This window comes from Mustela putorius, unplaced genomic scaffold (assembly GCF_011764305.1).
Source record: "Mustela putorius furo isolate JIRA1106 unplaced genomic scaffold, ASM1176430v1.1 tig00003834_pilon_pilon_pilon, whole genome shotgun sequence".
NCBI lineage: Eukaryota > Metazoa > Chordata > Mammalia > Carnivora > Mustelidae > Mustela > Mustela putorius.
The window spans coordinates 97,574,555-97,597,976 of record NW_025421987.1 but is presented as its reverse complement, the minus strand read 5'-3'; the positions used below and the strand labels follow the sequence as shown (position 1 = coordinate 97,597,976).

The following is a 23,422-nucleotide window of genomic DNA, read 5'->3' as shown; positions in this document are numbered from 1 at the left end:
AATTTGGTATACCTAAAAATTTAGAGACCCAGAGGTTATCATAGATGATTAATTATTTTTAAAGTAAACCATTGATTAAAATAAGTAGTTCATTAAATATAATCTTGCCATTTGTAAACTCATCTAAATTCTAATGTAACACACTTAAATCACATTGCTCCTAGTCAAGACTCCTTTCTCCTCTCCCCTGTGCAGCCCCCTCGATTGACATTTCTATCGGAATTCTCTTCTCAAGGACAGTTGAGAAAAAAATGAAGTTACTCACCCCTAATAGGGAGACCCAGGGGTTGCACAAGTGGGTATAGAAAGAATTTGGTCTCTGGATATCTTGGAGCGGAGACTTCAGGAAAAAATCTAAAAAATAAATGAGCCAAATCTTTGGTTACCAATTTGTTACCAAACCCTTTTCTATTTTTATGAGCAAATACCTATGAATTCTTCTCCTCCAATTTTGTAACTCAGCTTAAAAATAATTTCCATTCACCTCAGCCATTAACTCCCTCGACCACACTTAAGGTTTGCTTTACTAGTAACTTTACACTTCTAAATCATGATCTCAATCTATCTACCTCTGCTTATCACCTCTTTTCCCCCCCCTTATTTCTCTGCTGTCTCTCACCCCAACTATTCATAGCCTACAAAGGGATCTTCAGTCAATTTGTCCTACTATGTTTTTGCTTTCTATCACCTACCTCCTCTTTTCACTACCCTCTTACCTAGCTAAGATTCTATGGTCCAAGACCAACAGCATTCCCTTGCTTACCTCACCTGCTTCCACACTTCGGCATTCCCCAGCAGTCTTATACCTAACCAACTCATTCTCCTACTCTCTGATGTAACAAATTTAAAGCTTCTCCTCTCAAACAGAGATTTTTTAATCTCTCACACCAAATCTACCAATCTACTTGCATGTGTACCCTCTCTTCTGTTTTTCTTCTTTTCACAGTGGATGAAGAGTCCTTAAGGACTTACTAATGCACCCCTTACCTAAGGCATACCCCTCCACTTGTGCCCTGTTCAAGGGTTTTGCCTTTGCATCATCAATTTCTCCATTCTTTACTCAATCATCCCCATCAAAGGCAAATATACTGTAATTTCTCCCACCTGAACAAATACTTCCTAATCCACTCCTTAGTTACTGCTCTATTTCTTTATCTTCTTTATAGCAAAACTCCTCACAAGAATTGTCTAGACAGTCTCTACTTCCCATTATTTCCTCAGCTCACTCTTAAGATTGTATATAACATTCCACTAAAACTACTCTTCCTAAGGTTGTCAGTGACTTGAAACTTCTCAAATTCAATGGTCCACTTACATTCCTCATTCTACTGGACCTTTCAGACAGTATCTGACATATATGATCTCTTTCTTCTTATTGAAACACTTTCTTCTTTTGGTTTCTAGGATACATTACTTCCCTGGTTTTCCTCCTGTCTCACTGGCCACTCCTTCTCAGTCTCCTTTGCTGGCTTACCACCCCTTCCAACTCCCAAATATTGGAGTATCCCAGCATTTATTTATCCCTGGCACTCTTCTTATTTCCAAATATATTCACTCCTAGTCCCAAATGCTGATGTTCCAAGTTTACAACATCATCGATCTCTCCCTTGAACTGAAGTTTTGGGTACTTAGTTGTCTTCTTAATATCTCCCCTTACCTAACAAGCACCTTAACCTGGCTAAAGCAGAAATCTATTCTCCCCAAGTTTTCTTCATCTGAATAAATGATACCACAATTCACTCAACTCTCCAAGATTTATCCTTAACCCTCTTTCCTCACACATAAATCTATTCCAACTGTACTTACTGTTGATTCTACCACCAAAATATATCCAAAATATGACCACTCCTTACCACTCCCATTGCTTCCATCCTAGTCCAAGCCATTTTCATCTTTCATCTGATTTAATAAAGTGTGTTCCTACAGTAGAGACTACAGTCATAGGACATTTCTCAGGATCTCTGGCAGTGAGGTGTGGTCACATGACTAAGTTCTCACCAGTGGAATACAAACAAAAGTGGTGAGTACCACTTCAGCACCAAGGTCTTTGAGAGAACAGGTATACCTCTTCTCTGTGCCTGAAATCTGAACATTGTGACTGAGTCTTGACTTTATATGACAAGGTACTAAGGGATAATAAAGCCAAAAGAATGGAAGGAGCCTGAGTCCCAGAATCAGTGCAGGGAGGAGAGCATTCCTAGACTATTAGTGAAAGTGAGAAATAAAGTTCCATTGTGTTTGAGCCACTTTATTTATTATTATTATTATTATAGTTTACTCTGCCTTAGTATATATCCAACAGGCTTTGGCTCCTTCTCTTACCTCTCTCCATACAATACATTCCTCACAAAGCCAGTGATTTTTTTTTTTTTCTTTTAAGTGACCTTTCTGAAGGCTGAACCTGATCATATCACAACCCTGGCCTACATGGTCCTACAGGGCACTGACATTCACTTTCCTCAGGTACTCGCCTCCTACCTCTCTCCCCTGGCCCACTCCTCTCAAGTTACTGCTGGACTTCTGCTGTTCTTGGAACTTGCCAAGCCTATGCTCACCTGTACTTTTATACATGTTATTTCTTCTGCCTGGAACTCTTCCCCCACATCTCTGCATGGCTAACTACTTTATAATTAGAGTCTCCATTAAAACATCCTCTTCTCTGGGGCGCCTGGGTGGCTCAGTGGGTTAGGCCTCTGCCTTTGGCTCAGGTCATAATCTCAGGATCCTGGGATCGAGTCCCGCATTGGGTTCTCTGCTCACCGGGGAGCCTGCTTCCTCCTCTTTCTCTCTGCCTACTTGTGATCTCTGTCTGTCAAATATATAAATAAAATCTTAAAAATAAAATCCTCTTCTCAGAGATATCTTTTCTGACAAACCTGTCTGAAACAGTACTCTTTCTCCCCACTGTCGTCTCTCTCTATTCTGTTACCCTGCTTTACCTTTCATCATAGTAGTTATCACTTACTGACATTATGGTATATATTTATTTGTTTGTTTAATATGTGTCTTCCCCTACTCCAATGCAAACTCAAGGACAGCTGAGACCTTCTATGTCTATTCAGAATGTTCCCTCACACCTGCAACAGTGTTTGAAATGTAGTAAATGCTCTACATATGTGGCCAAATGAATAAAGAACCTGCCCTTGCCCCCAAAGTAGTCTCTATCCTTTCAACATCTATCTGCCTTCATCACAGGTTTCCAACTATTATACTTATTTTTTGTACTTCCATATCTTGAGGGCAATGACTGTCTTTTACATCTTAAATGTACATATTAAATGCCAAGATTTGGCATTTAGAAGTTTGTGTATAGGAAATGATGAGGAAGTATCTCCTCAATTGTGGATTAATATAAACTGCCAAAGTTTATGATTGATTTGAATTAATGGCTTTATTACTTTTTTTAAAAAGTAGGAATACTGTTCATTACCATTCATTAAATTGTACAATTTTAACATACCCAAGGCATGATTCATTTTTTTCATTTATAGGCTTAGTGAAATACAATTGCCCCCTTGGTTTTTAAGAAGGAACAGCATTGGTTAAGGACTTAGATTTTTGCCTCTCTGAGATGTGTGAAATGTTAACCTCACCTTTTCACAGTTAATCTCACACAACCTCAACTACCCTGTGCCTAAGGAAACCGATGGGTGTGTATGTTTTCCGAGGAACCTAGGGGGGAAACAGAAGGAAGGGGTGTGCCCTCCAGGCAAGCACAATGAAGTTTTATATATCAGCAATGTGAGAGAGAACTCCTGCAACGATGCTCAACTACTGTGAATAGGTACAACGAAGCAGGCAGGCAGTTATTCAGAATTCTGAACAACTATGGTTGCAAAACCCTTGGATAGTGACTAAGATAATTTTTTTCTCCTGTCAAGGATTTTGCTGAAAGAAGTAAGTCTTACAGACTAGTGTGGAAGGAGACAGTTTCTCATGTTATAAATTCTAGAATAATAACCAAGAAAGCAACTTTACTTTATCACACCTTACTTGCAAAAAAAACAGGTAAACAAAACCACACATCAGGCATGTTAAAAATATCAAATATAATAAACATAATTATGTCTGTTTTTAAAATAAAAAATTAAGTAATTTTATAGAAGTGACTTAAAATAAATAGTAAACATCTCTGCAAATGTACTCCATATCTTTATCAGAATAAATAAACACAAGAATGTGCATTTCTATAGTCCACAAAGGATCGTGTTTCAAGTTCATGTGGTATTTTTTTAGTTGTGGTATTAATTGGTAATATAATTATTCTAACCACTTTCCAAATGTTGCACATTTATTTCTAATTTTTTATTAACACAAAAAATGTAGCTATGACAATCTGGAACACATCTGATGGTTTGTTGTTTGGTTTTGTTTCTTTGATATACAATTCCTCCAAATAGATTTACAGTCAGGGCAGTTAAATAGTTTTATATTTCTTGTTGTATTATAAAAGATCATTCTCCAGAGAGAAAGAACCAGAGATGTTATATCAATCAAAAAGCAATAATAAAAATCAAAAATTAAAAAAGAAGAAGAAGGAGGTGGGGAGGAGGAGGAGGAACCAGAGGGACTGTTAGCTATGGTAATGTGAAAAGGTCAGTGAATTCTCTTCACAAGAAGTAAGTATACAACCGGACAAAATAACAAAAACCAATCACTCAGGGCTCCACAATTTACCAAATGGAGACAAATAATTAAGAAATATTTCTTTTTCAAAATCTGCTGGGACTGAAGGTGAGAACAGTGAGAGCCTATGGCTTGGCCTCCTGTCCCTATCCCAGTTCTTACCAGTGTGGAGCTAGTCAGAAATCAGCAGTTTTGCTTCCAGAGGGAGCAAACCTGAGCTGTGCCTTTATAAGCTAAATGTGGTGAGTACAGTAGAAAATTGAGAGGGGAAAGCCCTCGCTTTGCTAGCCTGAGGTTGTGGACCCACCTAGGGCAAGCAGTGGGTCAACCAGAAATTTGATGGAAAGATCTAGAAATGAGAGAGCCACAGAAAGACTATATCTCCCTGTATTTCCTTGGCTAACTGGAAAACAATGCTCCTTCCTGAGGACACCAGAGAGACTGGCAAAAAGTAAAATCCAGGGGAGACTGGAGAACTAGCTGCACCTTTGACTGCTCCCAACCTACACAGATCCACTGGCAGAGGGTGGAGCCTTGTGGGCCATGTAAACTCAAGGGCAACCCCCGGAAGCCAGGCTGAAAATTAAAAACAAGAATAAAAAACCAAGTAAGAACATCAGAATCCACACACCACAGAAGAGAGAGATTCCATAGTTCAAATCCAGGAAATTTACTAAAACAAACAAAAACTTGGACATATATATCAGAATCAGGAGTTGCCTCACTGTATTACTTAAATTGTCTGTTATTCAACCAAAAATTACAAGACATGCAAGAAATGGAAAACTGACCCTTCTCTGGAGAAAAAGCAATCAAAAGAATCTGACTGAGTGGGCCTGCATGTTGGGCTTAGCAGACAACGACTCCAAAGCAGCTAGTATCATAAATATGTTCAAAGAATAAATAAAAATACATTGTCAGGGGCTCCTGGGTGGCAGAGTTGGTTTAGTGTCTGACTTCAGCTCAGGTCAATCTTAGGGTCCTGGGATCAAGTGCCATGTTGGGTTCCCCACTCACTGGGGTGTCTGCCTGTCCCTCTGCCCCTCCCCCAACTCAGGTGCACTCACTCTCTCTCTCTCTCTCATTCTTTCTCTTTATCTCTCTCTCAAATAAAATTTTAAGGAAAAAATGATGGCAATGACTTTTAAAATAGGGGATACCAACAGAGACATACAAACGTTAAAAAAAAAAAAATGACAGGCACCTGCGTGGCTCAGTCGGCTGAGCATTGGACTCCTAATTTTGGCTCAGGTCACGATCCCAGGGTTGTGAGATCCAGCCCTGAGTCAAGTTCCAGGCTTAACATGGAGTCTGCTTGTCTTTCTTCCTCCCTTTCTGCCCCTCCCTCACTCTCATGCACACACTCATACTCTCTCTCTCATAAATAAATAAATCTAAAAAAAAAAAAAAAAAAGCAAATGAAAACTCAACAGTTAGAACATCCAACAGCAGCAACAAAACTTTACCATATGGGCTCAATGGCAGATTTGAGATGGCAGAAGAAAATATCGGTGATCTTGAAGATAGATCAGTAGAAATTCTCCAGACTGAAGGACAGAGAGGAAAAGGTGGAAGCAAAAAGAACAGCTTCAGAGATCTGGGGGCAATGTAAAGTATCCCAGTTAATGTTCAATTGGAGTCCACAGAGACGGGAGAGAAAGAGAAGAGCAGAAAAAAGATTTGCAGAAATAATGGTCCCCAAATTTGATTAAAAAAACTTTAATCAACAGATCCAGAGGGAATGAATCCACTGGACATGCTTCCAGCAATGGTGTACATATACCTGATTACCACAGATCTACTATTTTTAATTTACATTTTTTTTTAAAGATTTTATTTATTTATTTGACAGAGATCACAAGTAGGCAGAGAGGCAGGGAGAGAGAGAGAGACAGAGGAGGAAACAGGCTCCCTGCTGAGCAGAAAGCCTGATGTGGGACTCGATCCCCGGACCCTGGAATCTTGACCTGAGGTGGAGGCAGAGGCTTTAACCCACTGAGCCACCCAGGTGCCCCTAATTTACATTTTTGATAGCTTAAGTAATGTGCAATGATTTCTTTGAATTAATGTGAGGTTCTAGTTTATAGGAGATACTATCAGCAAGAAGCATACACTTTGTGTAGTGGTTAAGAGCACAGAATCTAAAGTGAATTTGAGTTTAGATGAGATAATCTGTTAAGTGCTTATCTCAGTGCCAAGAACATGGAACATGCTCTAAAAATACTGGCTATTTTAAACTACCAACAATATCTGACACTTAACAATAAAAGTTTGTTGAATGAAGAATGAATGAGTCTGGACATTGATTTTTCAAGTATAAACTGCATATTCATTTGCACACTTCTCTTTAATAGAATCTGGATTTTGACCTTCCTATTTTTAAAAATAATATGCACTGGAAGGTATGCTTTTATCAGCTGTGCTTGTCAGAATAATTGTTTCCTTCTGTGACACTGTGTTGTACAAATGTTTTTTATTTCTATTTAATCAGATCCTCTTTGTCTTTGATGATGCCTTCAATAGTCAGAAATACCTCTCTTGCACAGCTGTTATAAATAAGGAATTCATGGCTATCTAAGGTATAAAATATAGCCCTAGTTAATCTTTTTGATCCATTTGACTTCAACAATGTTTACTCAATAGTGATTTGATTCTTATATGACATCTGGTTTGTCACAGATTAGGTTCTTATAATAAATAGTGTAACTCTATTGTACTTTATTGATCGTGTTTCATATTCCTAAGCTAATATCTTCTCAATTGCACATCAGTTTAGCCTTTTCTGAGTGTTTGTTGCATGCTGTGTACTTTGTAGAAATACTGTGATGAATAAAAGGTGGAAAGGCATGGCTTATGACTAAAGAAAGGCCACAGTCTAGGGGTAAAGGAATGAAACTAGTATTTCTTTTTTTTTTTAAGATTTTGTTTATTTATTTGACAGACAGATATTACATGTAGGCAGAGAGGCAGGCAGAGAGAGAGGAGGAAGCAGGCTCCCTACTGAGCAGAGAGCCTGATGCGGGGCTCCATCCCAGGACCCTGGATCATGACCTGAGCTGAAGGCAGAGGCTTAACCCGCTGAGCCACCCAGGCACCCCGAAACTAGTATTTCTTTTCCTTAAGACAGACAGCCATGTAGGCTTGACAACAAATGTGTAAACAAATTTGATCTAAATGTATAAAACAATGTGTTAATTATTTATACTATTAGCGTGGATCAAATGTTATGCTTGCACAGGAGAGGAAATCAGGAAAGCCTTGTCGAGGGGTATAAATGGGTATAAAAAGTCAGATGGATTTTCAACTATAAGTGGGAGCTTTCCAGATGTAGAAGCAGGAGTTGAGGCAACTGTAAAGACAGAATAGCATATGCAAAGGTAGGAAGGAATAAAGAACAAGATGTGTTTAGGGCACTAATCTAAGTGTAACTGGAAATACAGAGCATGGGCTGTCATGAGAAAAATGGCCAAAAAGGTAATATAGGGCAGGATTGTAAAGAACCTTGCAAATCACACCACAGATCTTGGACTTTAGATGGAAAAGATTAGATTTTACTGAAGGTTTTTAAGTAAGAGAGATATGATGAGGGTTTTATTTTAGAAAGACTATTGAGTGGACAATGAAAAAGAGAAACAGGATGTGGGAGAATCGGGAGGCAAGAGTCTGGTTTGCAGATTTAATAAGAGTCTAGGTCATGGATGGGAAGGGTCTGCACCAAGGTACAGACAGTGAGGATGGAAGAGAGGGAGTGGTCAGCAGCTATGACATTTCTACGGTTGGGCAACTGGGCGGCGAGCACTTCATTGACTAAACATTGCAAACTGACCACATGTCTCTCCTGAAAACCCACTAAGAAGACAGAAAAGGAATTAAAAAGGCACAAACCCACAAACATGAGAACGAGAAAACATAAAAACAAGACTTAGAAAATGGAAAGGTGACAGAGAAATGGTAAGAGTAAGCAGAGTAGAAGAGAATGAACTCTAGGAACTACAGAGAGGATACTGGCAAGGAGCAGCCCAAGGCACCCTGGTAGACACCAGCAAAGTTCAAGATCAGGCAGAGCTGTGTCCCTGGGAAGTGGTAAGGTGCAGAGGTTTGGCTGTGAGCCCATATCTGAAACAGCTGGACAACAAGAGCTTTTCTTCTGCCCACATAGCTAGGTAACAACTCCTTCTTTACCTGACCCTTTTCTCTGAAGAAATCAAACCAGTGAGCGCCAGGACTTGGACACCAGGCATGGCAAAGAGTGGGCGAATGGAGCTAGAAACTAGGGAATTAAAAGAAAGTCTGTATCCTACACAGTAAGGTATCCCTAAGTCCCCTACCTCCCCCTGCTCCCTGAGCGCAAGCAGCCATCTGGGTGAGGCAAGAGATTAAAGGACCCTCCTCTGTAGCAACTAAAGAGTCCAGAGGAAAAACTCTAGAGAGAGCCACCTTTGGGGGTCCTCCTATGAAAAAGCCAGCTTACCCCCTAATCACTCTACAGTGAGGTGTTCCAATCAGCAAGCTCTGCCCAGTATGGGGGTCTTCTAAACAGCTTTTTAGTACTTAACTTCTAAGTAGGAAAAGAAATTGAAAGATCAACAGACATTTTAGTAAAGCCTCCAACATGAGAGAGAGAGAAAGACCAAGCCAAAGGATAAAGGATCTAGAGAACAAAGGTCAGTAAAAAGAGCAGGAAAAGACTAGAAGGAGAATAAGGACTATTACCAGAGAGATAATACAAGCCATTGTACTCATAAAATAAGAATGAGATGATGTTCAAATTTTTAAAAAGGTGGTGAGTGGGGCGCCTGGTGACTCAGTCGGTTAAGCATCTGGCTCTTCATTTCAGCTCAGGTCATGATCTCAGGGTCTTGGGACCAAGCCCCACATTGGGCTCCACATTCAGTAGGAAGTCTGCTGGAGGTTCTCTCTCACGACCCCTTCCCCTGCTCATGCTCTTTCTCTCTCTCTCTCTCTCTCTCTCAAATAAATAAATAAATAAATAAATAAATAGATAGATAGATAAATAAATAAATCTAAAAACCAAAAAAAAAGCATAAGGACAAATCAAGTTAAACCAAAAGCTCTTAAAAATTAAAACCATGGTAATTGTGGTATAGACTGTTGCTACCCAATCTCCCCATCTTCCTTAGGGAAAAAAACCCCACACAATTTCATTTGAAAGAGCAAAATGAGTAGGTAAAAACATATTTCCTAGCTTTCCCTCTGAGAATTGCTGGAAAGGCTAGCAAAGTAAGTTCAGGGCTATACAGTCAGAACAACACTCAAAATTATAGTCAGAGAAGTTGGGGGGCACTACTGTGGCAGGCACCAAGGTCTAGACACTGAAGTCTGCTGATTTTGAACCCGATTCTGATTCTGAAAGCCCTGGACCCTGGATCCAGGAATGCAGCCATCCAGCAGCAACCATCAGGCTTTTAGAGAGTTCCTTGAAGTTCCCATTTACTCAGATTTTCAGTTCTAATTCCAGATATAAGGGGCTCGTTTGATTAGCAGAGCTTTGGCCTTATGCTGAACTCTTAGCTGTCGGAGAGACTGGAAAACTGAGCATCTGACATCTTCAGTTTTGAGTGTGAGAGCTGTGTTTTGCCTCTCCTCAAGACTTATAACACTGGAAATTCTTCAAACATAGGGAGGTTATTCAATGCTGAGTTGGGAAAAAAAAAATCTAGTATAATATTGTATCCAAAAAATCTCTTATTCCCTGGATCTGACATAGAAGTGTGATAAAGAGAGAAATTTCAAGATAATAGTTTTGTAGCAGGCTTAGAGAACTCATAGTCTAGACTGGAACAGGATGAGTGCCATCGGACAAAGGGAAAAGAAGAAATGAGTATGTTAAATTTCTGAAGAATTTGAGCACTTGGAAAATAATACTAAGAGGCATTTGATATATATGCCCAAGCATTTAGAGAAAAATGATTTTATAGAAAACTAAGCCAATAAAAAACAAGGCAATTATTAACTTCAGGAAATAGAAAAGGTTGAACAAAAAAGAATGTAATATGGTATAACATATCAGAGATAAGCAATACTTAATCATGATAATATGAATACTAGCTATGAAGTTAATAAAAAAAACTGTGATATAAATATACTCGGACACTGAATGAGAAGTCAGAGTGGCATAAATAAGTTAAAACTTCATCTATTGTAATGAGAAGTCAAAAGATGATAATGCAAATATATTTTTTAGTAACATGAAGGTTAAAAGAAGACGCAACTTTTCAATTAAAAGGGGGATTGGGCATCGGGGTGACTCAGCTGGTTAAGCATCTGCCTTTGGCTTAGGTCATGATCCCAGGATCCCGAGATCAAGTCCCTCATTGGGCTCCCTGCTCGGAAAGGAGCCTGTTTCTCCCTCTCTCTGCTCCTCCCCCTGCTTGTTCTCTCTCACTCTCTCTAACAAGTAAGTGAATAAAATCTTTAAAAAAGGGGGGGGTGGATTTTCTGGGAGTGGGACCAGGGAGCAGAGAAGGGTGCAAGGAATGGTATAGAAGAGTGAGGACTATTATTTCTGATTATGTTACTTTTAAGACTTTTATTTTATTTTATTTTTATTTATTTATTTTATTTTTTATTTATTTATTTTTTGGGGGGGGAGAAGGGGGTGGGATTATGGACATTGGGGAGGGTATGTGCTTTGGTGAGTGCTGTGAAGTGTGTAAACCTGGTGATTCACAGACCTGTACCCCTGGGGATAAAAATATATGTTTATAAAAAATAAAAAAATTAAAAAAAAAAAAGAAAACTGAAGCTAGTGGCATCACAAAGCTAGACTTCAAGTTTTATTTTATTTTTTTAATAGACTATTTTAGAGAGAGGGTATATGTGTGTTTGTGTGTGTGTGCGCACACACAGGCACATGAGCTGGGAGAGGGTCAGAGGGAGAGAGAATCCATGCATGCACAAAACCCAAAGTGGGGCTTGATCCCAAGACCCTGAGATCATGAGCTGAGCCAAAATCAAGAGTTGGATGCTCAATCGACTGAGCTACCCAGCTACCCCAATTAGGTTACTTTTAATTCCACTTGGCTTATTAAATTTTGATAAAAGTTTATCTTACTTTGATAAAAATAAAATTAAAAATTTTAAATAATGCACCTATCATTAAAAACCTCCCACAAATTTGGAGGCAAAGAAGGAAAAGCAAGTGTATGGGAGAATATAAAGCATTTGTTTTTAGACACGTCTTTCTATGTCCCTCTGTCTCCCCTTCTCTGCTCACACTCGTGAATATAGATCTCATGGGGCAGGGTAACAGAGAGAGAAGAAATGAGCTTCAAATTTAGGAGGTCCTGGGTATGATGTCCCGCTGTGCGAAGTCAGAGCTTGGAAACTTCTCTGTGACCTCCCTGGGCCTCAGCGTCTTCATTTGTAGAATGGAAAAATGTCATATATATCACAGTACATGAAATAAATAAAATAGGTAAAGCACCCAGAATGTGGAAGACTCAAAATTATGAATTCTTTCTCTCAGAATTTCTCATGCCCTGTAAGCCTCTCTTTGAGAGTCTTTCTGTGTGCCTCCATGTTTGTAGATCTGAGAAAGCAAAGCGAAGCTGTGTTCTTTAGCCATTTTTTCTCCATCCCTTCTTGCCTGGTTTGGGAGAGTCATCTTCCACAGAAAAAAACCCACTAAGGCAGACAGGGTTGTTATATTTCCCCTTCTCTTGAAGGGAAACATTGGTCTCACTTGTGTTGATACTGTGTCGCAGATGATTTTTGATTAAAATGATTTAAATCTTCCATTATCAGCCATAGCTCCCAGCTCTACCATGTAACAGTAGACAGAAATGTCTGTTTAAAATCAACTGTAATGGAGTAGAATTACAAATTCAGCTGCTGTTTTAATATAACTTTAAAAAATAAATATCTTTAAACTTTATTTAAAAAATAAATATCACACAAAATAAACAAGGATTTTACACTCAGCTATCGAGTGAATTGGCTAAGGGCATGGAAAGGAGTTGTGATGACCAGGCAGGTGAGGTCACCCCGAAGGAGGAGACCCTGATGGGATTTCAAGGCACTCACCTTCTCCAGCTGAGATAGGCTGGTCACTTGGCTCAGGGACAAGTTGTTCAGCACATGCTCCTGCAGGCAGAACCCCTTCACTCCTGGCATTCTGCTTGTTCCAGGAAGTCTCCTGGCCCTCCCAGGAGGCAGCAGGCAATCTATCAGAGCCCTCAGCAGGGAAGGAAGCTGGGGACTCGAGGTCCAAAAGGAAGCTATCTTGTAGGGTTTGTTTGGTGGCCTTCCTGCGTTTCCCCTTCCTCCTTTGTGGGATCCTGTCACGGTCTCCTTGGCTCGGCTGGCTATTCTCAAGCTTCTGGGTTAGCTGGAGGAGCTGATCCATGTCTTTGGTGAACTCTAGCAGAGTGCCCTCAGGGAGGCTTCGGGCGGTGTCCTCAGAGCCATAGCTGGGAGGCTTCTCCAAGAGCAGGTGCTCAGAGCAGGGGAGAGCTCCTGTGCCCTCCCTGGGCACTGACTCAGGCACCGGGGGCAGGCTGCCGACAGCCATGGACAGGGAGAAGTAGGAATAGTCCACTGCAATATACGTCAGCATGAAATTGATGGTGACGATGGGGGCTAGTACATTCACCTGGCCCACAAGGACAAAGGCCATGGTCACTAAGCTGGTCAAGAAGATGGCAGCTACAGGGGTTTTATTTGGCCCTTTCTGCAGAAACAAAAATAACATGCAGGACCATGAAATTTCAGAAGAAAATCACATTACATGATAGAAATACAACTCATGATGGCTCAACCACTTCTACTAGGATTCTACCAATCAGTTAATAACTGATTGCCTACAAACTTGGGATAATAATATTCAACTCATGGGGTTATTGTGAGATTAGAGCTAATGAACATTAAATGCTTGACACAGCACTGACACACAGTTGGCCCCAACACACCATGGATATTGGCTATATTCATAACTATTAATATGGGGCACTAACATGTAGAACTCAGACTTCCCAAGTAGTTCTCCTTTTGTCTTACACTGGGTTTTAGCACCAGTCTTGGAAGTCAAAGTGGTACAAAGTTCCCAGGTATAATGGAGAAAAGGGCCTGAAGAGGAATGGCAGAGCCTGGAAGATGGGACAGAAGCTCTGGCAGTTGTGGTGGGGAAATTGTGAAACTAAACACACACATGCTCCCCCCCCACACACACTTACACACATCTGTTATTAATGGAGGTGGGTACGGGGGCCTGCAGGAGAACAGGAGTGGAAAACATGCGGTAACTCCATAGACTCTGTCGCTCCACAGAAACTACTGATCACAGTCCCTCACGTGGTTCTTGGGCCCAAAACAGTGATCACTTCTGGGTCCTCATCTTCCTTGACCTAAGACCACATTTACCCCAGCTGATTGCCCATTGGTCGTTGAAAGGACTTTCTTTGCCTTTCTCCGCCTGATTTGTCTCCCTCCTCATTATCCACTCTTTCTTAGTTTCCAGGCCTATCTTCTCCACAGCTCTGAAATCTACACTGAAAGTAGCCCAGGGCAGGACAGGAGGGAGATGGGGGTCACAGAGTGATGGGTATTAAGGGGAGCACGTGACGTAATGAGCACAGGGTGTTATATACAAATGAATCACTGAACTCTATCTCTACACCATATGTTAATACATTACACATTAATGGATTGAATTTTAAAATAAATAATTAAATAAAGTAGCTCAGGGCGGAGCACCTGGATGGCTCAGTTCATGATCTCACGGGCTCTGCTCATGGAGCCTGGTTAGGATTCTCTCTCTCCCTCTGTCCCTACCAGCCCCACTACTCCCACTCCTACTCAGGCTCTCTCTACCAGAAAAAAGAAAAAAGTAGTCCCAATCTCCATCCTCAGGCCCTCTCTATGCTCTCTCTATATTCCATTCCTAGGTGATCTCAACCGGGCCCCTGACTTTAAACACCAGCTTTATGCTCTTAACTCCCACATTGGAATCTCAGCCTGAAATGTTCTCCTGAAGTCTAGACTTAAATATTCAACTGTCTACTTAACATTTCCAGTTGATGTCTAACAGGATCTCAAATGTTCCAAACCAAACTCTCTCCTCCCCCCCAATTTCCCACCCATCAAATCTACTCCTATAATCTCTGTGTCAGAAAAGGGCAATTCCATCCTTCTGGCTGCTCAGGCAAGCAAAGTTCTTGATGCCTTTCCTCATTGTCTCAATCTCCATCAGCAAATACTGTTAGCTTTACCCTCAGATATACGCTGGATCTAACCACTGCTCCCATCTCCTTCACAGTCAACAGTCTGCAAGGGGAGGAGGGGCAGACCTGGAAGCCTCTTCCAGATCCAACCTGTAAACCCCCCACATGTGTTCCTCCAGGTGCATTTCCCCTTCCTGACCATCAGAATAAAGAGCAGCCTTTAAAGTCACAGGCTGAAGATGGCAGAGTCATCAGCCTGAGTCTTCAAGGGCCAGAGGCCCTGCTGACCTAAAACGTCTGCCCAAGAGTTTCAGAGTAAAATTCTGGGAGGAAAAAATAAGAAGTAAAAATACACTTTGACTGACTTTGAGGATTACATTTTTTGGGTAGATTTGCTACAGCTGTTTAACACACTCTCACAATAAAACTACTAAGAATAAAGTAAATCCTTAGAAACTGCAGAGAATTTAAAAGGAAGGTGTTAGGTAAGCTGAAGGAAATGCTAATGATCCATGCCAAGATGTTGACAAGGACAGGTTGTGAAGTGTTAATAATGGTCAGACCTGAACTTCTGTAACCCAAAGACATCATGAAGAATGTAAGAATAAGCCACAAAAGGGGAAAAGATATTTGCAACACATATAACTAACTGACAAAGGGTAACCCAGAATATCGAAGAATCTTTACAAAATAATTAGAAGAAGAGAGAGAACCCACTAAAAAAAGCAAGCAGAAGAATGTCTATGAAACATATGAGAGGTACCCAAGCTCCTTAAGTAATCAAGGAAATGCAAATTAAAACCACAGGGAGATTCCATTAAACACCCACCAGATCAGCAAGAATTAAAAAGTATGATAATATCGAGCGCTGGCACAAACACAGAGGGCTAGGCATGCTTATCCACTGCTGATAGTGCTGTGAATTAGTACAAGTACTTTGGAAAAAGAGTTTGGTATTATCTAATAAGTGGAAATATATGGACCTTATGGCTTAGCAATTCCAGTAATGGGTATATGGTCTGGAAGACCTCTACCTGCGAACCTGTCCACTAGTACAAGAATGTTTGCTGTACTGTCTTGTCTGTAGCAGCCCCAAATTGGAATGTCCAACAAGAGCAGAAGGGATAAATAAATTCTAGCAAATGAGGAAAAGCTATATAGGGATGATAATAGACAAGCTGTTGCTACAAGTGAAAATGTGGATGGATCTCATAACGTTGAGTGAAAGAGGCGTGCTGCATTTATATAAAGTTTAAAAACAGGCAAAATTAAACAATTCTGTTTCACGATGCATATGGAGGAGTCCAACCAGGGGTCAGCAAACTATGGCTCTGGGGCCATCTGGCCACCATCTGTCTACCCATGCCCACGGGCTAGGAATGGCTTTACATTTTCAAACAGTTGGGGGAAAAAAAAATCAAAAGAAGAGGAATATTTTAAGACACACGGAAATTACATGAAATTCAAATTTTGGTATCCATAGAAGAGTTCGACTGGAACACAGCTCCACCTACCCCAACAGGTGTGTCTGTGTCTGTGATGACTTCTGAGAAATAGCTGCAGAGCGGAAGGATTGTGACAGAGACCACAGGGCCTGCAAAGTCTAAAATACTTACTGTTTGGACCTTTCCAGAAAAATTTTGCCCACTCCTGAGGAAAGCCATAAAGAAAGCAAGGCAGTTATGATCACAGAAGTCAGGTCAGTGGCAACAGCTACCACAGGAGTAAGGACGCGGCTCAGACCAGAGAGGGCATGTGGAAGTGACATCCAGGGGCTGGGAGTTTCACTTCAGTTATTCCCTGAAGTGTTCACATTGCCCCTATGCTCTTTTCTGTATGCTGAATGCCCCCCCAAAATTGGGGGTGCTATGGGAGATGCCTGGGTGGCTCAGTTGGTTAAGCGTCTGCCTTTGGCTCAGGTCATGATCTCAGGGTCTTGGGATTGAGTCCTCATAGGGCTCCCTGCTTTGCTTGCTTCTCCCTCTGCCTTGTCCCTGCTCCTGTTCTCTCTCACTCCTTCTCTCTCTCTCACTCCCAAATAAGTAAATAAAATCTTGTAGTTTCCATGCCCACTGTGAAGCCTAAATTGGGCTTTGAACTCAGGATCCTGAGCTCAAGGCCTAAGGTGAGATCAAGAGTCAAATGCTGGGGCATCTGGGTGGCTCAGTCATTAACTGTCTGACTTCGGCTCAGGTCATGATCCCAGGGTCCTGGGATCGAGCCCCACATCGGGCTCCCTGCTTGGCGGGAGCCTGCTTCTCCCTCTCCCCCTGCCCCCTGCCTGTGTTGTGTCTCTCTCTGTCAAATAAATAATAAATTTTAAAAATCTTAAAAAAAAAAAAAGACTCAAACGTTTACCTTACTGAGCCATACAAGTGCCCCTCTCTCAAAAAAAATTTGAAAGTTTATTGTCTCTCCCATTAAAAAAGAAAATGTGCTAATAAAATCTAATCATGTGTAAAGGAGCTTTGCAGAGAAATAAAATTTCAAAGTTAAAAGGCAAGTGACAAACTAGAGAAAACATTTGTAACACATATCACAAAAGTTGCCCTCCATAACAAAAGAAGAGCTCCTAGCATTTGAGAAGAAAAAAACCAATGATCACAGAAAAAAAAAAATTTTTTTAAAGATTTTTTATTTATTTGACAGAGAGATCACAAGTAGGAAGAGAGGCAGGCAGAGAGAGAGAGAGGAGGAAGCAGGCTCCCAGCTGAGCAGAGAGCCCGATGCAGGGCTCGATTCCAGGACCCAGAGATCATGACCTGAGCTGAAGGCAGAGGCTTAACCCACTGAGCCAACCAGGCACCCCAGAAAAAAATTTTTTAATTAAAAAACTTAAAAAATATACAAATATAAATGACTCTAAGAAAAAAACAATGTCCAAACTTGTTCCTATAAGAGTAATGCAAACCACAAGGATCCTGAGATGCCATCTCCCACTACACAACTGGCAAAAATTCACATCTGACAATGAACCCTGATTGCTAGTAATGTGGGACCCAGGGCAAATGGTGGTCGACACACCCTATGTCTGAATATTCACAATTACAAACCAAGCTAACAAACTGTTAAAGCAAAGGTATTCTATCCTCCTTCCTTGGCAAACAGAGCTTCAGGACAACAGAGAAGGCCAGGTCCAAGGTTAGAATCCTTAACGTTCCTCAGAATTCCTCACTGGAAGAGGGCCACTCCTCCCATCCTTCTCAGACCATACCATGGGGGCCTCACACCCACATGGGGACTGTGGCCTATTCCCTGGTCCTAGAAAGGACAGGCCCAGGGAAGAGGCCCTTACAGACCCTGCACGTGGGTTGCGGGACATCTGGGCAGAGAATTCTGAGCAAAAGTGTAAATGATCCAGGTCAGCACACCTAGACCGTCCAGAAGTGGGGCATGGGATCCGGGTGGACCTGTCCCCTTGTTCTCATGAACTTCTTATCCCAAGGACGAGAACAGAGTCCTAGAAAGCAGGGTGTTTGAACCTGTGTCTAAGAGTGATGCTGGCTGTCAGGACACAGGAAGAATTAATTATACATTGCTGGTAGAAGCACAAAATGACACAAATCTTATGAGAGGTGTTTTGGCAATATCTATTAAAATTAAAAATGCATTTAGCCTTTGCCACAGCAAATCCACTTATGAAACTTTATCCTGCAGATTTATCTGCACATTAAATAATTACACATACAAAATTATTCCTTGCAATACTGTTTAGTGGAAGCCACACAAGGGTTGATCTATAGGAACAGGTTAAATAAACGACAGTGAATCACACACAATGAAAAAAGAATGAAAAAGTTCTCTCAACATTCATATGGAAAGATGATTTCTATGCTCTATTAAATGAAGAAAAGCAAGGTATAGAACAATGTGTTAGAATACTATCTTTGTGTAAAAAATAGAATTATTCATAAAAAAAAACTAATAAAAACAGCTGCTGATAGTATATGGGTACAGGTGAAGAGAGAGATAATAAAAGACTTATGAGAGGAGCAAAAATTCTCAATGTATACCTTTTATATCTATATAGTATATATTTATATAGTTTACATGTAAACTATATGTAATTTATATGAATTTATATGTAAACTATATAAATATATAGTATATATTTATATCTATATAGTATATATTTTATACTATATAGTATATACACATTCTAAGCCCTGTGTATATACTACCTAATAAAAATAAAAATAAAATAAAAATACATGAAATTTAAGGAAAGGCATATACACAGAAGGTAAAGACATGACAGCCAGAGCTCCAACCCAGCCAAGGCTGACCCACAAGTAAGGGGAGGGTGGTAAGGGAGGACTGGTGGCCCTAACAGAGAGGGATCTGGGGTGGAAGGGGGGTGAGGAGGGCCTCTGTGGTGCTCCGACAAGATAGAGATGAACTATTTCTCACATAAACTGCATTATTGGGAAGTGGGGTTCTCTATTTCTCTTTTTTCATGTTAGGTTTTAGGAATGTCTTATTCAATCACCCCGTAACTCAATCAAGCTACACTTGGGAGTTCAGGTCATGAGGACCGATGGGGGCCCAGAGGCCCAAAGTGTGGGAAATCATCATACAGCAACCCCAAAGGGAAGGCAAATCTCAAGGGCAGAGTTAGAGCTGCAAGATCCAACTCCCCTCCTTACCAAGAGATTTTTTTCTCCTATTCTGAACTTAAAAAATCCTGAATTTGTTTTTATTAAAGCATGTGACACTCCCTTTCCCTGCTGCTCAGGGTCCCAGATATCAGGATGACAGTTATCCAATCCAGGGCTAAGGGGTCCCTGTGACTGTGACATTGACGTGCTTTGTCCACCTGGCTCCAGCCTCAGGTGGCCAGAGAACAGGGGTGAGAGAATGACCTTTGCATTCTCATTTTTCCCACTCTGGAGAACTTGACCACTGGCTCTAATTGGAGAGACTGAAGCAATGTATTGGCCAATAATCAGGTATAATATACAGCAAATGTAGTATCATATACAGCAAATGACAATCAAAAGTACAAATGTATGTTTGTACATTTCTTGAAAAAAGGATCACTCACCCCTTGCCCCAGACAGGCGAGCACAGGAATCACTTTCTCTTGGGCAATGCACTGCAGGATCCGGGGAGCTCCGTAGAGGCCTCCCATACAGGAGGCCAGGGATGAGATGTATAAGCCCAAAAGAAACAGGAAGCCCACCAGGGATACCTGTGTGAGGAAGCAGGTTCATTACCTAATGCCAGAATCCTCTGTCCCTTTCCATTCCCCCAGCCCCCACCCATCTGCACCCCACTGATCACTAGTCCTCTAAAGTCAACCTCCCAGGTAGGTTTCCAACAGCCCCAGCCCCAGCCCACTTCATTCATACCACCGCTGTACCAGTTCAGCTCACTGTCACCTCTTGTGTGGACGACACAGAGGGTCTCAATTTGAGTACACACCAGACTCATCTAGAGGGCTTGTTAAAGTACAGATTTCTGGTCCCCGCCTCAGAGTTTCTGATTAAGCAGATCTAGGGAAGGGCCCAAGTATTTAGATTTCCAACAAGCTCCCAGTTGATGCTGCATGGAGGGTCTGGGGAGCACACTTTGAGGACCACTAGCTAACTGCAATAGGAATTGGCCTCCCACCTCCAAGCTCTACCCATTCTGAATTATCCCAAAGCCTTGGCCAGATTGAGCTCTCCAAACTCAAACCTGATCATCATGCCACTGCCAAAATGAAAGGAGCAAGATGGTAGAGGAGTAGGAGACTGAGATATCATCAGGTCCTGGGAGTTGACAGTTATCAAACCATTCTGAACACCTACAAACTCAACAGTAGATAAAAGAGAAGAAGAGCAGTAATTCTAGGAACAGAAAATTGACCACTTTCCAGAAGGTAGGATGTGCAGAGAAGTGAATCCGAAGCCACAGGAAGATTGACCACGGTGGGGAAGGGGCCGGTTCCCAGCAAGTGAGAGAGCAATGGAGCACAAAATACAAACTTTAGAAGTCTGCTCCACTGAGGGATGTCACTCCAGAGGTTAAGCGGGGGGGGGGGGGGGGGGGGGGGGGGGGGGGGGGGGGGGGGGGATAAGGGGTGTGGTGGAGCCTCCACAGGGACAGTGTGGTCTCAGGACCTGCAGGAACACAAAAAGACCAGGGGTGTCTAAGTGTGGCAGAACTCCTAGGTATCAAAGCAGGGAATCCAGCTACAGATACAGAGCCAAAGAGGGGATTCTCGGCTCGGGGTTACCTAAAACCATGATGATGCACAGTTGGACCACTGCTCTTCAAGCAGGGACCCCACAAGTGGCAGATCTGGAGAGACCCCCCACCCCATTCCTCCTCCAGGAGGAGTGGCACAGGAATGCATGGCAGGAATCTGCTGGGTTTGGAGACTCCAAACGGGGCCATGTGTGAGAGACAGAAATGCTCGGTCACAGGCTGGGTGATCTCCAGCCTGATCACATTCTTTCCTCCTTTTTCCCCTTTTTTCAACCAACTTCCTATATTATCAATTCCTGTTTTAGAGTCTTTTAAAATTTTCATCTTAACAGTCATATTCTGTTCCTTCACCATGTTTACCCTTATTTTTGTATATATATAAGTTTTTCTTTCTTTAACATTTTGGGAGGCAGTTTTTTCTAACAGACCAAAATATACCCAAAATCAAGTGTGTGCCTCTGTTCTATTCACCAGTCTAATATATATATGTATATATATATATTTTTTTCCTTCCCCCCCCCCTTCTGCTTGCCCCAATTTTGGGTCTCTTCTGATTTGGTTAGTGTATATTTTTATGGGGTATTTACTACCCTTTTAGTATTTTGTTCTCTCATTCATCTATTCTTATCTGGGTAAAATGACAAGGTGGAAAAACTCACCACAAAAAAAAAAAAAAAGAAAGAAAGAAAGAAAGAAAAGAAAAGAGGCAGTACCAATGGCTAGGGGCATAATCAATACAGACATTAGTAATATGTCAGAACTAGAGTTCAGAATGTTGATTATCAAGGTGCTAGCTGGACTTGAAAAAAGCATAGAAGATATTAGAGAATCCCTTTCTGGAGAAATAAAAGAACTAAAATCTAACCAGGTTGAAATTTTAAAAAGCTATTAATGAGGAACAATAAAAAGTGGAGGCTTTTACTGCTAGGCTAAATGACGCAGAAGAGAGAATTAGTGATATAGAAGACCAGTTATAGAGAATAAAGAATCTGAGCAAAAGAGAGTTAAACAACTGGATCATGAGGGGAGAATTCAAGCGATAAGTGATACCATAAGACAAAACAATATTAGAACAATTGCGATTCCAGAAGAAGAGGGGGGGGGTAGAAGGTATATTGGAGCAAAGTAGAGCAGAGAATTTCCCTAATTTAACAGAAGGAACAAGCATCAAAAACCAGGAGACACAGAGAACCCCCACTCAAAATCAATAAAAATAGGTCCACACCCTGTCATCTAATAGTAAAACTTACAAGTCTCAGTGACAAAGAGAAAATCCTGAAAGCAGCTTGGGACAAGAGGTCTATAACATACAATGGTAGAAAATATTAGATCAGCAGCAGACCTAACCAGAGACCTGGCAGGCCAGAAAGAACTGATATGATATATTCAGAGCACTAAATGAGAAAAGTATGGAGCCAAGAATAATATACCCACCTAGGTTGTCACCGAAAATAGAAGGAGAAATAAAAAGCTTCCAGGACAAAGAAAAATTAAAAGAATTTGTAAACACCAAGCCAGCCCTTCAGGAAATATTAAAAGGGGTCCTCTAAGCAAAGAGAGAGCCTAAAAGTAACTGACCAGAAAGGAACGGAGACAATATACAGTAACAGTCACCTTACAGGCAATACAATGACACTAAATTCATATCTTTCAATAGTTACTGTGATTGTAAATGGGCTAAATCTCCAATCAAAAGACACAGGCTATCAGAATGGATAAAAAAAAAAAAAAAACAAGACCCATTGATATGCTGTCTACAAGAAACTCATTTTAGACCCAAAGACACCTCTAGATTTAAAGTGAGGGGGTAAAAAACAATTTACCACGCTAATGGACATCAAAAGAAAGCTGGAGTGGCAATCCCTATAACAGATAAATTAGATTTTAAACCAAAGACTATAATAAGTGATGAGGAAGGACATCTCTGTCTGTCCAACTAATATCTCAGCCCCTAATGTAGGAGCAACCAATTATATAAGCCAATTAATAACAAAATCAAAGAAATGCATTGACAATAATGCAAAAATAGTAGGAGACCCCCCTCACTGAAATGGACAGATCACTAAGCAAAGATCAACAAGGAAATAAAGGCTTTAAATGACACACTGGACCAGATGGACATCACAGATATATTTAGACATCACAGATATATTTAGAATATTCCATCCCAAACAACAGAATACATATTCTCTAGTGCACTGGAACATTCTCCAGAATAGATGACATCTTGGGTCACAAATTAGATCTCAACCAGTACCAAAAGATTGGGATCATTCCCTGCATATTTTCAGACCACAATGCTTTGAAACTAGAACTCAATTATAAGAGGAAAGTTGGAAAGAACTTGAATACATAGAGGTTAAAGAACATCCTACTAAAGAATGAATGGGTCAACCAGGAAATTAAAGAAGAATTTTAAAAAT

The 23,422-nt window shown here is 40.9% G+C and overlaps 1 protein-coding gene across 2 annotated transcripts in view; it reads right to left on the bottom strand.

The window, feature by feature from the left end:
* The window catches only part of SLC12A8 (solute carrier family 12 member 8), a 137,282-nt gene that overhangs the window by 11,434 nt on the left and 102,426 nt on the right, over positions 1-23,422 (bottom strand). For both annotated transcript variants that reach the window (XM_004745406.3, XM_004745404.3), the window contains exons 9-11: positions 19,852-19,998; positions 12,673-13,318; positions 266-354 (exon numbers count right to left, since the gene is read on the bottom strand). In XM_004745406.3, coding sequence (XP_004745463.1) covers positions 266-354; positions 12,673-13,318; positions 19,852-19,998 — 882 coding nt within the window. The remainder of the gene's footprint in view (positions 1-265; positions 355-12,672; positions 13,319-19,851; positions 19,999-23,422) is intronic.